The following is a 15189-nucleotide window of genomic DNA, read 5'->3' as shown; positions in this document are numbered from 1 at the left end:
CATGTTCACTTAACCTAAACCAACATAGAAAAAGATGCACAGCACTGGCATCAGTTGCACTGCGGTAAAAGGGGAAATACAGTATTGGATCCCATCAGTGAAACCTGACAGGCTCTTGAACAGAGATATGATCAAGGCAGACCTGTTGAGATTATTTGGAGCTGATTGTGAACCCAATAACATGCACCTTCTGTCCTCTAGAGATGGTACTAATGACTGAAGACTGCATTGAAGGTCAGGACCTGGCGTGGTCCGGAGAGCTTAAGACTGGTGCTGTCGGTGGTGCTGAATGCTGTTGCTGAGGACTGTACCCAGTGTTCTCCATAGTTAGACATTTGCTGCTGTCCATGGTTCTGAAGACTGCAGCTAGTGCTGAAGACTGGTGCTGAAGGCTGGAAACTGCTGCTGGAACTTCAACTGACCATGGTTCTGGTGCTGTTGTGGTGCTAAAGACTGGAGATGCTGCTAAAGACTGGAACTGGTCCTATCCATGGACACATGTAGAATGATTCAACAAACTCTGAACAGAACTATAATGTACTAAAAGTAGAACTTTTAATTGACTAAGACTTCAAGTTATCAACACTGATGACAACACATCATTGGTTATATTGCCCAACATTGGTTATATTAATACCTTTCCCATATATCTGACATTGTATCATATTCATTGACTCAAAACCACATATAGGACAAGATGCATAGCACTGGCATCAATTGCATTACAGCAAAAAGGGAAATACAGTATTGGATCTCATCAATGAAACCTAAAAAAATAACTTATGCGTAGAGATATGAACATCATGGCAGAATCTCAAGATTATTTGGAGCTGATTGTGAAAACAGTAGCATGCAACTTCTGTATTGTAGGCACTGAGATGCTTTTTGATACATTCATTTGTCTTGGGGTTGTGACTGTTGATTATACAACACGATGTGAGGTATTGGACAAGCCAGAGTGATGAGTTTTTGCTGTCTGTGTTGGTAAACAGACATTTTGTTAGAATTGCTCGCAGAGGTACATGAAGACTGCCATAAAAGGCAGGAGTTACACTGTCTACCGGAGCTGTCCTTGGTTCTGAACACTGGCACCAGCACAAAGAACAAGCGCTGTCGCTGTCCGTGGTGCTGTTGTCTGGGATCTGCTCATGGTTCTGAAGACCGGAGCTGGTACTCCTGTGTTCCTGAGGAAAGGATCTTCATGTTGAAAACTGGAACTAGTGCTAGGAGCTGGTAGTATCTGTGGTGCTGAAAACTGAAGATGGTGCTGAGGACACTGTAACTGATGTTGTCATGGAGCTGAAGATATTTATATATGGCCATATAACAAAAATCCTTCCAAGATACTGTAGTTTTTGTATTGTTCACTACTAATAAGTTTCATTTGGTCAAATTAATTGGGGTGGTACGTGCCTTGGCAGCTTAACTGTTTTGTTGTTTTTGTTTTAAACTGTAGCTTTGATCAAATCAGCTCAATGTGCACCCTTGACCACAGTCCAGCACCATGTCCAAGCCCAGTATTGCTCTACATCACATGCTGTGTAGTAAACATATGATGTACAGTCTGTGAATGTGAACATGCTGATATGGCTGGTAATGCCTCATTAAACTAATCTTGTAAAGTGCCGCTGAACTACTGTAGATAGCGCTGATGGCCGTCTGTCTCTGTCCTGTGTGTGTCTGTGCTGTCCTCTGTTTCTGCTGGGACGTTCTGCAGGCAGCGGAAGCGAGGCTGGCTGTCCCATTAAGGCAGCAGGGTTTTTGGGGTAGGAGAAGGCTGCACCACATGCAGACATCATCGTTTGCCCTCCTGTCCCGCCTTAGCTCCTTTAAAATGTGCCATGTCGCGCGCAGCCTTCCCCTCCAAACACACTGGCGCTGCATCACTGCTCGCAGGGTTGCCTAGCAACTAGGCAGCACACAGATCCCTGCAGAAAGCCTCGTCTTCTGTAAAAAAAAGAAAAAATATATATATTTAATAATAGTAGTAGTAGTAATAATAATAATAATAATAATAATAATAATAATAATACAACTTCTTGTCTGTTTGTAGCATGTTTATGGCGTAGTATAGGGGACAAGTGCACCTAACAAGACACCTAAACGTGTAGTAGTGGACTGAAGCCAACATACCGATATGTGTTATGAATGTTGATGGTTATATAGGCCTATGTGTGTGTGTGTGTGTGTGTGTGTGTGTGTGTGTGTGTGTCTGTGTGCGTGTGTGGCCAATTTGAATTCGGCATTTACATGAACCTGTGGTTCTCTTCACACTTGTAACATGTACATTTAACATGTAAAGTGTGCGCGTGCTGATATCTCTGCCAAAGTGCTTGAAACGCTCGGAAATGAACGGAAATGTTCGGCAACGCGTAAAAACGCACGGAAACGCAGCCGGGAATGCGTTCAGCGTTTTTTAATGTGGGTTGCGGAGTGAACAGGCTCACCAGACATCAGTCCTCTCAGCGACAGGGCGCATGCACGGACCTGCCTTTTCCCCTCTTTGGTTCCCTTTGGCTTTTGTTCGTTTCTTTTTTCTTATTTGTTTATTTTAACCCAAACAAACATTTCACGTTTTTGTCTTCTCTTAGTCTGAGCTGGACTTTTAGCTCTCCGTCTCTCTCTCTCTCTCTTTCTCTGTCTCTCTCTCTCTCTCTCTCTCTCTCTCTCTCTCTCTCCCCTTCCTCCCTCCTCGTGTCGGTTCCTCCCCACTGAAGTGTGTCATCACTCGGGCTCCGTCTCTCCGCCAAGGCGAGCGAGCGAGCGGGACATGCAGGGCTGACGGCGCGCGCGTAAAGGGGATTCTGGGGCTCCTCCAGCAAGGCGCGATCCTGGACTTTTCTACCTGTTTTTTAAATCGAGACACGTTCCCGTTTTTTTCTTCCTCATTTTTGGGGGGCGCGCTCTTTATTGGCGCGCGATTCTTACCTACAACCGATTATTATTATTTTTCTCCTGTAACTTCATGAAGGGGGGCACCACGGACTTCACTCTCTGACGTCTACATCAGATATTCCTCTGGCTTTTTTAATGTGCATTCCTCTTCCTTCTTCTTCTTCTTCTTCACCACCACCAACACCACCACCACCACCACCACCATCATCATCATCAGCGGAGAAGCCAATCTCGAGCATCGAGGGCGACTGTGAGGGGGGATGCAGATTTCATTTTTCTGTCTTTTCGCCCACTGCACCCCCTGACACCCCCCACCCCAACGTGTCCAGCTGAGGGAGGTTTGAAAAAGGGGGAAAGAAAAAGCCCTTAAAACAACAGAGAGAGAGAGAGAGAGAGCGAGTGAGAGAGAGAGTGAGAGAGAGAGGAGCAAACCCCCCTCTCCCTCCTTCCCCCTCCTCCTCCTCCTCCTCCTCCTCATCATCATCATCACCAGCATGGCTCATCCGCACCTTCGGACTGGGAATCCGCAACAGCGAGAGTAAAAATAAAAATAAAGGAAGAAGGAAACGAAGAAGACCTTTCTTTTCTTTCCTTTTTTATTTCTCTTGTCATTCTTTTTCCCCTCTCCCCTTTCTTCCTCTTCCACCAAACCCTCCTCCTCCTCCTCCTCCTCTTCGATTTGCCTTCGTGTTCGTGTTTCAGCTCCAGAAGACCCCCCCCCCTTCATTTTTTTCAGCACTTTTTCAAAACTCCCCCCTCTCCACCCCCACCCCCCACCCCCCCTCAAAAAAAAAATCTGAGGAAGATGTGTAATGCTGCTGTGGCCGAGGGGGTCTGGGACCTGCACGGATTTCCATAGCCGAGGAAAGGGGGAAAAAGGAAAAAAAAAACAGCTGGGACCCTTTACAGGCTGTGCAGACCCCCTCTTCCCACTCATCTGCTTTCCCTCCTTTTCTTTTCTTCTGTTGTTTTTCAGGGCCATCACACACACACATGTGTGTGTATCGCTGGTTTGGGTTTGATTTGAACCATTGATTTGGCCTTTTTTTTTGTTTTTGGTAAAAAAAAAACAAATCCCTTTTCCCTCTGTTGGATTTCCCCCCCATTTGTTATTAGAATTCCTTCTCGTTTTGGACCACTGGAGGCTGGATTACTGAAAGTGCATTATAACGGATTTTTGTGGAAATGTTGGGTCCTCAGGAAGACAAACTATGTGGATTGCTTTCTGCTCTGACGGTGCTGTCGTCTCTCTGCTTCGTACAATGGTAAGGAAAGGGTGGAGGGGGGGGATCTGGGGAGATCTGGGGAGATGTGTGTAAGCGCACAGTGCTGTTGGGGGGGGGGCGTGGGATTTAATTATTATTATTATTATTATTATTATTATTTATTTATTTGTTTGTTTGTTTATTATTTGGGCTAAAAACGCGCCAGGCTACTTACAGCCATTCAGCGCTGACCGTTCACTGGTAGCCAACAGCACATAGCTGTTACTGGCATAAACACTTGAGGTGCGTGCGCGCGCGCGCGTGTGTGTGTGTGAGAGAGTGTGTGCGCGCACGCGTGTGTGTGTGTATGTGTGTGCTCGCGCGCACCCGTCTGTGTGTGTGTGTGCACCGTGAGACGTGCTGTGCCCATATCTTCCGATCTACACAACGCATACCATGTAATATTATCTGAGTAACACTCTGTTAGATATGTGTGTGTGTGTGTGTGTGTGCAAGACACAGAGAGAGAGAGAGTGTGTGTGTGTGAGTATGTGGGTGAGTGTGTTTGGCCTGTTCGCTCTGCTGCTGCAGACGTGTCTTAAAGAGCGCTGGCTGAGTGCAATCGGTGTTCGTGCCGTTTTCAGCACCAAGAGGTAAAAGAGGGCGAAAACGCACCTTTTTCAGAGGCGACGTTCAAAGCGTAGCTCCATCCACCACCACCACCACCACCAACTCCCCACCCCCTCCTACCCACCACGACCATGTCGTCTAATTCTACTACATTAAGCGGCGCTCGGTCAGTGGAGCTCCACCAGCGACTACGCCTATCAGTAAATAGGCCTGTTGCCTCGCGACATGGAGGCCCGTCTGTAGCGCCATCGGGGACCTTTTCATCCTCCTTAATGTTGGCTAGTGCGAGATCTTTCTGCGCGTTCGCGATGGTTACCACCTGTGGACGTGCTAAGTGGCCGGGCGTAATCCGGTGGCCATCGTGAGCCGCTCGCGCTCGTTTTGGACACTTATTTATTCATTCATTCATTTATTTATGATTTTTTTTGTTTTTGTTTGCCGGACCGTCAGAAAGACTAGAGCTGCCGGCAGGTGGGCCACGGGCTGGTCACCGTGATCGATCCTGATCCGCAAAGCTCTCACGGTTTCTCACGGTTTCCTCAAACATAACGTCTTCCATTTTGACGTTTCAACCTCATGCCGCCCAGAGCAGAAGCTGCTGGCTTTCACTCAAAACCAAGTCGACCATCTTGGGTTTCATCCATGCTTGCATGATCCTTACATATAGAAAATCCTCTCTAATGAGCAAGCCAATGGGTTTAATGACCACTGGCAATATGGTGATGCTCTCTGAACCACACTGGAAGATTTACACATTAACCAAGGCTGTCATGTAATTTTTTTTTACTGCTCTAAAGGGGGTAACTAGTAATTGCACTGGGGCTCATGGCATGGAGGGGTCCAATAAATATTTGATTGGGCCCCTTTGTGCCATGGGCCCCAGTGCAATTATCCCCCACCCAAAATACAGGCAAGGATGTACACCCATATGCCTCATGAGGATCCAGTTTCTTAACTGTATACCTCACCAGTTAGCTTCCACCAATACTGCACAGATAACCCTGACACCTGACATGTATCTCCACTGTCTGTTATTCATAAACTCCCTTATTCATGGTGCCCATGTTCAAACAGGTCCTTCACAGCCTCTTAAATGTGTTATTTATATCTCTTTAATCATGAAATATTTACCCCTGTTATAATGATGTACTAAAATATGTATGTCAGCACAGTGAGAGTTCTCTGGCATGTATGTAACAGACAAATATGCTGCTTATTATGATCCAAACAGGTACTCTTATATTAACATGTAGGTGCTATGAGAAGAGTGGCATGCATTGAGAGTAACAATTATGAATTATGAACTGAAAGTCATTTCTGTATGGAGGGCATTATTGATTGTTAACAGTGGTGTAACTAGGATATTACAGGTCACAGTGAAAAAATCACTGTCCACTCTATTTACTGTCTATCTATAAACCTAGTCACTATACTGCTACGCTACACACATATTAATGTGATTGCTATTACATACTGAGTGAAGGCTCTCAGCAGATTCAGGTATTATAGGACATATGACATTGTTGATGTCACTGATGTCATGACGAAGCCATTGTTTGTATTGCCACCAATTTCCTTTTTTTAAGATTTTAATTAACCTGCTTGATTTAGTTGCTTTTTCTTGTTTAGAGTGCGGATACTGAAATCAATAAGCCAATAAGCGTTGCCACATGGTCTATAATACACACACCGAATCTGCATAACTGTATGTTCATTAAGAGTGTCACTTTATACACCTCCTCTAAAAAAAAAAAAAAAAAGGCGTCTTCAATTATGTAATTTCAGAAATACTCCTAAATATGGCTTCTTTTTAAATAACCAAGTGGTCTTAACTGTCTTTCCTACAGCACATCCACTGGATCTGGAATATCTGTGGCCAAGTCGACAGTGGACAAACTGCTGAAGGGGTATGACATCCGTCTCCGGCCGGATTTTGGAGGTACGTCAGCTCCTCTCTTTTCTGGAGCCTTTCAGCTTCGCCTGCCTGAGCACGATTTTGAGTCGAGCTCAAAATGTGGTTAAAACCTGTAGGTTCTATCGGAGCTTATGATGCTTTAATTGTATAATGAATGGATCTTGCCATTGCCATAAAGCTGGTTCACGGATCTGAGTCAGGTGCTGCCTGAACTGAAATGTGAAAAGTACCCAGATGCAGACATGTTTATGTTATTGAAGTATGGTGTTGGCTTCATGCTATGAGAAAACTAAAGCCAAGATTAGGTGAAGACAGTGAGGAATCTCAGAGTGGTTCTCCACCTTCAGGTTTTCCCGAAGAGTCACAGTGCAATGTACTGAAAGGGTCCCCCTGCAATGTACTGAATGAGTCCCAATGCAGTAGTTTGAAATAGTTCCCGTGCAGTGTACTGAAACCCCCCAGTGCAGTGTACTGAAAACCCCCAGTGCAGTGTACTGAAAAACTCCCAGTGTAATGTACTGAAAGGCTTTCAATGCACTTTTTGAAAGACTTCCATTGTTATGTTTAAAACGTTTTTTAAAGCAATGTACTGAAAGACGTCAACAGCACCGCACTGAAAAACTTCCACTGCAATGTACTGAAGGACTTCTAGTGCAACGTACTAAAAGACTCCCAGTGCAACGTACTGATAGGCTTCCAATGCAATATTTAAAAGGACTCTGAGAAATGATTCCCAGTGCATATGTCCCAGTGCAACATACTAAAAAACTCCCAGTGTAATGAACTGAAAGACTCCCAGTGTAATGCACTGAAAGACTCCCAGTGTAATGCACTGAAAGACTCCCAGTGTAATGCACTGAAATAGTCAGTGTAATGTACTGAAATACTCTGTGTAATGTACTGAAAGATTCCCAGTGTAATGCACTGAAATACTCAGTGTAATGTACTGAAAGACCGCCAGTGTAGTGCACTGAAAGACTCCCAGTGTAATGCACTGAAAGACTCCCAGTGTAGTGCACTGAAAAACTCCCAGTGTAATGTACTGAAATACTCAGTGTAATGTACTGAAATAGTCAGTGTAATGTACTGAAAGACTCCCAGTGTAGTGCACTGAAAAACTCCCAGTGTAATGTACTGAAAGACTCCCAGTGTAGTGCACTGAAAAACTACCAGTGTAATGTACTGAAAGACTCCCAGTGTAATGCACTGAAATACTCAGTGTAATGTACTGAAAGACTCCCAGTGTAGTGCACTGAAAAACTCCCAGTGTAATCCACTGAAAGACTCCCAGTGTAATGTACTGAAATACTCAGTGTAATGTACTGAAATAGTCAGTGTAATGTACTGAAAGACTCCCAGTGTAGTGCACTGAAAAACTCCCAGTGTAATGCACTGAAAGACTCCCAGTGTAATGCACTGAAAGACTCAGTGTAATGTACTGAAAGACTCCCAGTGTAATGTACTGAAAGACTCAGTGTAATGTACTGAAAGACTGCCAGTGTAGTGCACTGAAAAACTCCCAGTGTAATCCACTGAAAGACTCCCAGTGTAATGTACTGAAATACTCAGTGTAATGTACTGAAATAGTCAGTGTAATGTACTGAAAGACTCCCAGTGTAGTGCACTGAAAAACTCCCAGTGTAATGCACTGAAAGACTCCCAGTGTAATGCACTGAAAGACTCAGTGTAATGTACTGAAAGACTCCCAGTGTAATGTACTGAAAGACTCAGTGTAATGTACTGAAAGACTGCCAGTGTAGTGCACTGAAAAACTCCCAGTGTAATGTACTGAAATACTCAGTGTAATGTACTGAAAGACTGCCAGTGTAGTGCACTGAAAAACTCCCAGCGTAATGCACTGAAAGACTCCCAGTGTAGTGCACTGAAAAACTCCCAGTGTAATGTACTGAAATACTCTGTGTAGTGCATTGTTTGAAATAATTCAGTGCAATGTTCTGAATGACTCTTAGTGCAGTGTTTGAAATAATTCTTAAAAGAAATCTACTGAAAGACGTCCACAGCACTGTACTGAAGAATGTCCACTGCAATGTATTGAATGACTCTTGGTCTTGTCTACTGAAAAAATCCCAGTGCAACGTATTGAAAGGCTTTCAGTGCAGTGTTTGAAAGCATTCAGTGTAATGTCCTGGATGACTCTCAGTGTAGTGTTTGAAAGACCTTTATTGCAATGTTTAAAATGACTCTACTGAAAGATAATCAATCCAGTGTACTGAGAGATGTGTACTGCAATAAGACAGTAGAAAAACCCTCGCACTACGTTCTGCCCCACAGACCTCCAATCGCCCTTCCAAGGACATATAAGTACTAGTGCAATGAATGATGACACTGACTCCACTGCACTTGTCTTTGACTTCACAAAAGTCAAAAAATGCAAAAACAGTAGAAAAAGCTTCTAAAGGCTGAGCACACCGTTTCAGCTCTGTAGTTCTGTACACGTTCACAACTTTAAAGGACCCCAGAGATGGTTTTCCAACCAGAGAACTCAGAAAGACTTTGCAGCGCCCACAGAAATGCACTGTTTGAAGGACACTGTGTCCAACCATTCATCATACGTCTCTGGTTCACCCCCTGATATTGCAAAGAGGCCGTAAATTTGCTACAGAAGGTGCTTTTTTCGATTTAGCCATTCAGCTCACCCTCAGCAAATTAGCCTGTATTTCACCAAAGAAGCAAATCTATGCTGGGAAGTGCACAGAGCACAGCAATATCAAACTCACTAGAGGTCTGAGCAAGCTGAACACTGGTATAGCTCGATGGACAGTCCTTTTTCTCTAGCATTCTATCTACCTACCCATCCATTCAGCCACCCACTCCATCCATATATCCCATCACTCATTTATCTGCCCATCCATCCAAAAGCTTTTATCTCCATTTCTTCAATTTTTCATGTTTTGACATAATGGGAATATAGCAGTTGTTCTAAACATCGTGTCAAAATTTCATGATGAATTAACCAATAGAAATGATCTAGGTCCAGGGGTCATGACTTTGAATCCTGAGCCAAGCCGCTTTGCCATCAGCAGCCAGAGCCTGAAAGAGCACAACTGGCCATTGCTCTCTCTGGGTGGGTAGATGGCGCTCTCTCTGCTCATCACTCTTAAGCAAAGTTGGATGTTGGCACAGGTGTCTGTTAGCTGGTGTGGCAGAGCTAGGGTCCTTACTCTTCCAGTGTTGGGTGCATTGTTAGTGCTAGGGGTGCTACGAACAGGTGGGTGAATTGGCTGTACCAAATTGGGAGGAAAGGGGAAGAATTTAACAAATAATGTTTAAAAGTGATTGAAAATCCATAATCCATCAAATCTTTTTACATTAATATACATTGAATTGGCTGGTCTTACTTGTAGAATATGCTTATAGTGTTGTCTACTATACACATATTCTCTCTCTGTCACTCTAGATTACCTTGCTTGAAATTATTCATTGAATTCGTCAACCAGATTATGAGGAAGAAATAGGAGGGTGCTGTACACCCTTAAAACAGGGTGATCTTCAATGGTTCTTTAGTAAAATTTGTTGACTTACATTGTTCTTCTCCATGATGGAAAACCTCTTGTATAAAGTTCCTTAAAGAAGTTCCTCTGTTTTTCGCTAACAGAGCATGCTTCCCAGTTCATTGTTAGCATGAACACCTCAGTTCCAGGCTTTCTTGATCCTACACCCAACATCGTTCTGCTTGATGCATTCAGGGTCTCAAGTGGTTTGAGTTTTGTGGTTGAGGGCCAGCTGACCTGGCTGCACACTCTTACAAATAAAGGTTCCAAAATGGTTCTTTGTTTGAAGGTATGGTTCTATCAGGTAGGGTTCAGTCCTTACAGTCTTCAGTTTGTCACCTCACACACCTTTGAAGAACCATCCAGGTAGAGGTTCTTTAGGGAACCAGAAGTGGTCATCACTCTGAAGAACTGTTTTTGGCACCTTTGTTTTTAAGAGTGATCTGTCATCAGTCAGATTCACATTCTCCTAATACAACTGTTGACCACATTCAAGGGGTCGCGAGCAAGTCTGCTTTTGAACTGGGCTGGAATTAGGGCTAAGCTGGCCAGTCAAATTTTTAAAAAAGAAACAGAGAGAGAGAGAGAGAGAGAGAGTGAAGGTAGTAGAGAAGCCAAGCCGCCATGAACATGCTCAAGCTTTCCACTGGGTTGGGGGGGATAGCTGCAGGGTCCAGTTAATGTGTGTATGTGTGTGTGTGTGTCGGGGGGGAGTACATGGGAGGGAGAGAGAGAGAAAGAGAGAGAGAGAGAGAGAGAGAGAGAGAGAGAGAGAGAGAGAGAGAGAGAGAGATAAAGAGAGACGTCAGACCATACCATGTTAAGCCAACCGTGGCCTTTCTCACGAACACATACATCCGTGCATACCATTCCCATAGCCAGAATTTCACTTTAGAGGAGACCTAGCAGTAGGTTCCAGAGACATTACTGGAGTGAAGATGACAAACACACAGCAGTTAACTAGCCTTTTTTCGCTGCAGCTTCCAAAACCAGAGAGGAACATCCAACAAATGATTTACTTTTGCTTTGCATTTGAGTCTCAAGATATGATCAAATATGGTACTGGACTGCAGTGGCTATTGGCTAATCAGCTATGCTCTTACATTTCAGAGCATGTCCATGGTCAATGGTTCAAGTCTGCAGTGTTCTAAATATTTGTCACATTATTATTGCCTTCACCATTGTCAGCTTTCTTACTTAGCTAAATCACAAGCTGGGCAAGTAGCCGTCTATGCCAGGAACTAGCAGGGCTCAGCTACATTGCAAGAGTATTCAGAAATGCAGCTGGGGTACTGTAACTGCTCTGTGCTTCTTTTTTTAGGCAAATTGGCCTTGCTAAAATGCTCCTAGGTGTGAGTCTGTGGGTTAATGGTATATGTGGTGCACATGGGGGTACTCCTGTCTACCGCCCATTGTTTCTGGGTTGGTTCCAGAACTACTGCGACCCTGCCCAGGAAGAAGTGGATGGGGAAAAATGAATATGCTTCATTGCAGAATTGGTGTAAAAACAGTGACAGGCTGCCAGATCTATAACGGTTCTCTTTTTACTGTACAGTGCACTACGTAGATCTTCTTCAATCAAATAATGCACTATAGGCAAAAAGCGCCTTGGTTGTAGCAGCCACCAAAAACTGGTAATGATCAAAAGTTCATGGCGGTCACTTTTTTCACATTTAAGGTGAAAAAAAGGCTTCATTGCTAATATGCTAGTATTTTGGCACAGTAGCCAACCATAAAACAATCATTGTGCCCTTTCTGACCACAAAAGATATTCAGCAATTATCCTGAAATATTAAAATATTTGAAGTATTGGTAAAATTGATCTATCTACCCAATCATTCGTCGAATGTTGAGAACTATCTACCAATTGTTTCTTATATCATTGCACATCACTTACATTATGATTGCAAGCAGAAGGCCAAAGCCCCCCTAGCTCCCACTATATCTATAACCCAGATGCAAACACCCAGTAATATATCAGTATTCCTTTGGAGACGTCATCAAACCTGTCACCCCCGCCGTTTGGTTTGCTGTTTTAAAGAATATAAGCACCTAATTATTTAATTGCATTACTTCTCCATTTAATATTTTTACATATTGTCCTTCACATCCTTCATTAAGATGTCCAATTAAGACATTCTCATGTCTCTCATGTTGTTTTCAGGTGCTTTTTTTCCCTAATAAGCAAACACCAGTAATGTGCTACGCAAGTTGTAACTTCATAAGGAGTTCAGATGCTCAACCTATCTGACACAGCAGCTTTGCTCTCATGTCTTGTTGCGTTGGTCTCGGCGCTGTTCATTGTTTTGCCAGTAGCGGATGATGAGCCTTCGCGTTTCGTCTTTGCTCTGCTCTCGTCTTCACTCGGCTTTCTTGTTTGCGCAGTAGTTTATTGGCTTTGGCTCTGGTTCCTCAACAAATAGCCCATGGATGGTAGCATGCTATCTGAGCTCGAGAGAGAAATAGAGAGAGAGAGAGAGAGAGAGAGAGAGAGAGAGAGAGGAAGTCAGAGAAACCTGGCTGAGCAGAACTCCAAACCACTAGAGTCCTCTACACAATCGTGGTATGGTGAGGAGGATATAAAGAGCTTATGGGATTCATGATGGAAACTGTTGGCGACGATGGCCCACATCATCAATATTATCATCACCATCATCATGCATGTTGCAGTTTTCAGTTTTAGAGTCTAATTTAGAGGGCTTGTATTGGAATCACACCAATCTGGAGGTACATTCCTGGCATTCCATAGCTAAATGCTTAAAAATATAGGTCCCTAAATGGTTTAAATGGTACTTCTAATTGGTGTACAAACAATATTTCTAAAAGGTTCTGCACAATCTCACATTTCATTTCACTTTTGAGTCATTGAAGGTGGCTCCTCTATGGCATGTCTCCAAAACAACTTCAGGCACCTTTTTTATTTAAGCGTGTGTAATCTTTGAAGTAGCCAATGGTCGAAAATAGGACATTTTCCAATGCAAGCCCTCCAAAGACTGAGGAGATGTTTTGACTGTAAGGAGATTTTTTCTTGGCTCTTGGTTGGCCGTTAGGTCCTTAAACGTGGAGGTTTTTATGTCTGGCTGTAAAAATGATGGTATGGACTTCATATACTCATATCTCAGCATAATGTAATAATGAAGTGTAGCCCTATAATATATTAGGTTGCCATTTAATTTCGATTAAAAAGTGTTCTAGAAGCAATGCAAGCCCATTCTAGGGTGACAATTTTAAGACCAGTTTAAAAACTCATTGGTTTTCAAAGACGTTTTCAACACAAAACAATGTTCTTTCACAGCACCTATGTTGGCATGATGGTTCATTAGTTAATCTGCCATGAATATGTCCTTTCAGTGCTTCGAAGTGGAATTACAGTTCCAATACTTTAACAGTTTCCATCCCAAATATAACATAATATAAATGAAAAATCATGAAAACCTATGAAAGGCATTTAGCAGACACTCTTATCCAGAGCGACTTACAAAGTGCTTTGCTATTTTCCCAAGAATAACTTCAGCTAGTTTGAATAGGCTAAAATTCTAAGATACTTCTAAGTTTAGTCACCACTAAACACAAGTCCATAAGGTGACCACTCTGCTATTCACCCAAGTATTTTCTAAAGAGGAGGGTCTTCAGTCTGGGTTTGAAGACAACGAGCGACTCTGCCGTTCGGACTCCCAGGGGAAGCTCGTTCCACCACTTTGGTGCCAGGACAGAAAAAAGTCTGGACGTTCGTCTTCCGTGGATTTTTAGGGATGGCGGGTCGAGCCGAGCCGTACTTGAAGCTAGAAGGGCTTGTCTTATCCAGAGCGACTCACAGTTACATTTACATTTAAGGCATTTAGCAGACGCTCTTCTCCAGAGCGACTTACAAAAGTGCTTCCCTATTTACTCAAGAAAAACCTCTGCTAGTTTGAATAGACTAAAAATTCAAAGATAGCTCTAAGTCAATATGGAGTCAATATGGAGACCATAGTACTTTAAACAGTTGAATCATGTTACACAGGTATGTGAAGTAGTGTAAGGACTCTTGTTGGTATGGTGTGTTTGTCCACCTAGGGAATTGAACCCTAGTATGCCACAGGGAAGGCAGTGTTGTTATCCAGTATACTTAACTAGCTGATGTTCTTATCCAGAATTTTTGTTCCTCAAACCCGTTCCAAGCCCTGCTTTCTCCAAACCAGTTTGAAACCCTGTTCTGTAATTATTTTATGGAAATTTGCAGTGACAGCTATTACTGTACTATTAGATTTATTGCCTATAGTAATTCACCATGTGCTACAGATGTAGCAGACTGTAGAAATTAGACTGAAAATGACTTATCATTTTTACATAATGACTTTCAATTGACTTTAGGTGACCGGGTCCCTTAAAATCGTTACTGGGCTCCACATATAGACACATATATAGACCTATATATGTCTATATATATATATAGACCTGCAGAACTGTACATTTTTAAAAGCTATAAATGAATAATGAACTATACGCTCATGCCTCATAGAAAGATCCAGTTTCCTAAAAACATTTATGCTACCACACTCCGTTTGCTGCCATCAGCATACATTGCTGAAACAGATGTGCAAACGCACACACACAGCTTGCCTAGTCTCTGTAGAGAAGTACCGGCAATAGAATTGGCACCATTCCTAATGCCAAGCATGGGCTGGATGGGGTTTAACATGTGGAGCATTGGAACTGTGTTCTCTGAAATGATGGTTGAATTGGGGAGTTCCAAGTGAGATTGGTTGGTGATCAAATCCTTACAGCAATGCTCCAAAATCTAGTAGAAAGCCTTCTGTTCTGGGCAGAAGAGACAGTTACTCCAACAAATAGGATAAACTCCTACTATAACACCTTTGATTTTGAAGAAAACAGTGTGTCAGTGCTTTCATTATTTGTCCATATAATGAATGTCAGTAGTTAGCTTCCATCAGTGCTTCACAGACATCCCTGTAGTATAGTTACCTTCTTTTTATGTAGATTGCACCCCATCAGAATGCATGGTAACCATTTTCAAACAGACACTTCACAA

General features: G+C 43.0%; 1 protein-coding gene across 1 annotated transcript in view; it reads left to right on the top strand.

The window, feature by feature from the left end:
• The first annotated feature begins 2716 nt into the window (after positions 1-2716).
• Positions 2717-15189, top strand: part of gabrb4 (gamma-aminobutyric acid type A receptor subunit beta4) — an 80488-nt gene continuing 68015 nt past the window's right edge. The window contains exons 1-2 of the mRNA XM_072661345.1: positions 2717-4160; positions 6578-6669. Of these exons, the coding sequence (XP_072517446.1) occupies positions 4081-4160; positions 6578-6669 (172 nt within the window). The 5' untranslated portion in view covers positions 2717-4080. The remainder of the gene's footprint in view (positions 4161-6577; positions 6670-15189) is intronic.

Source organism: Salminus brasiliensis, chromosome 18 (assembly GCF_030463535.1).
Source record: "Salminus brasiliensis chromosome 18, fSalBra1.hap2, whole genome shotgun sequence".
NCBI lineage: Eukaryota > Metazoa > Chordata > Actinopteri > Characiformes > Bryconidae > Salminus > Salminus brasiliensis.
Note: the sequence above shows the minus strand (reverse complement) of the source record. Positions and strands in the feature narration are given on the sequence as shown.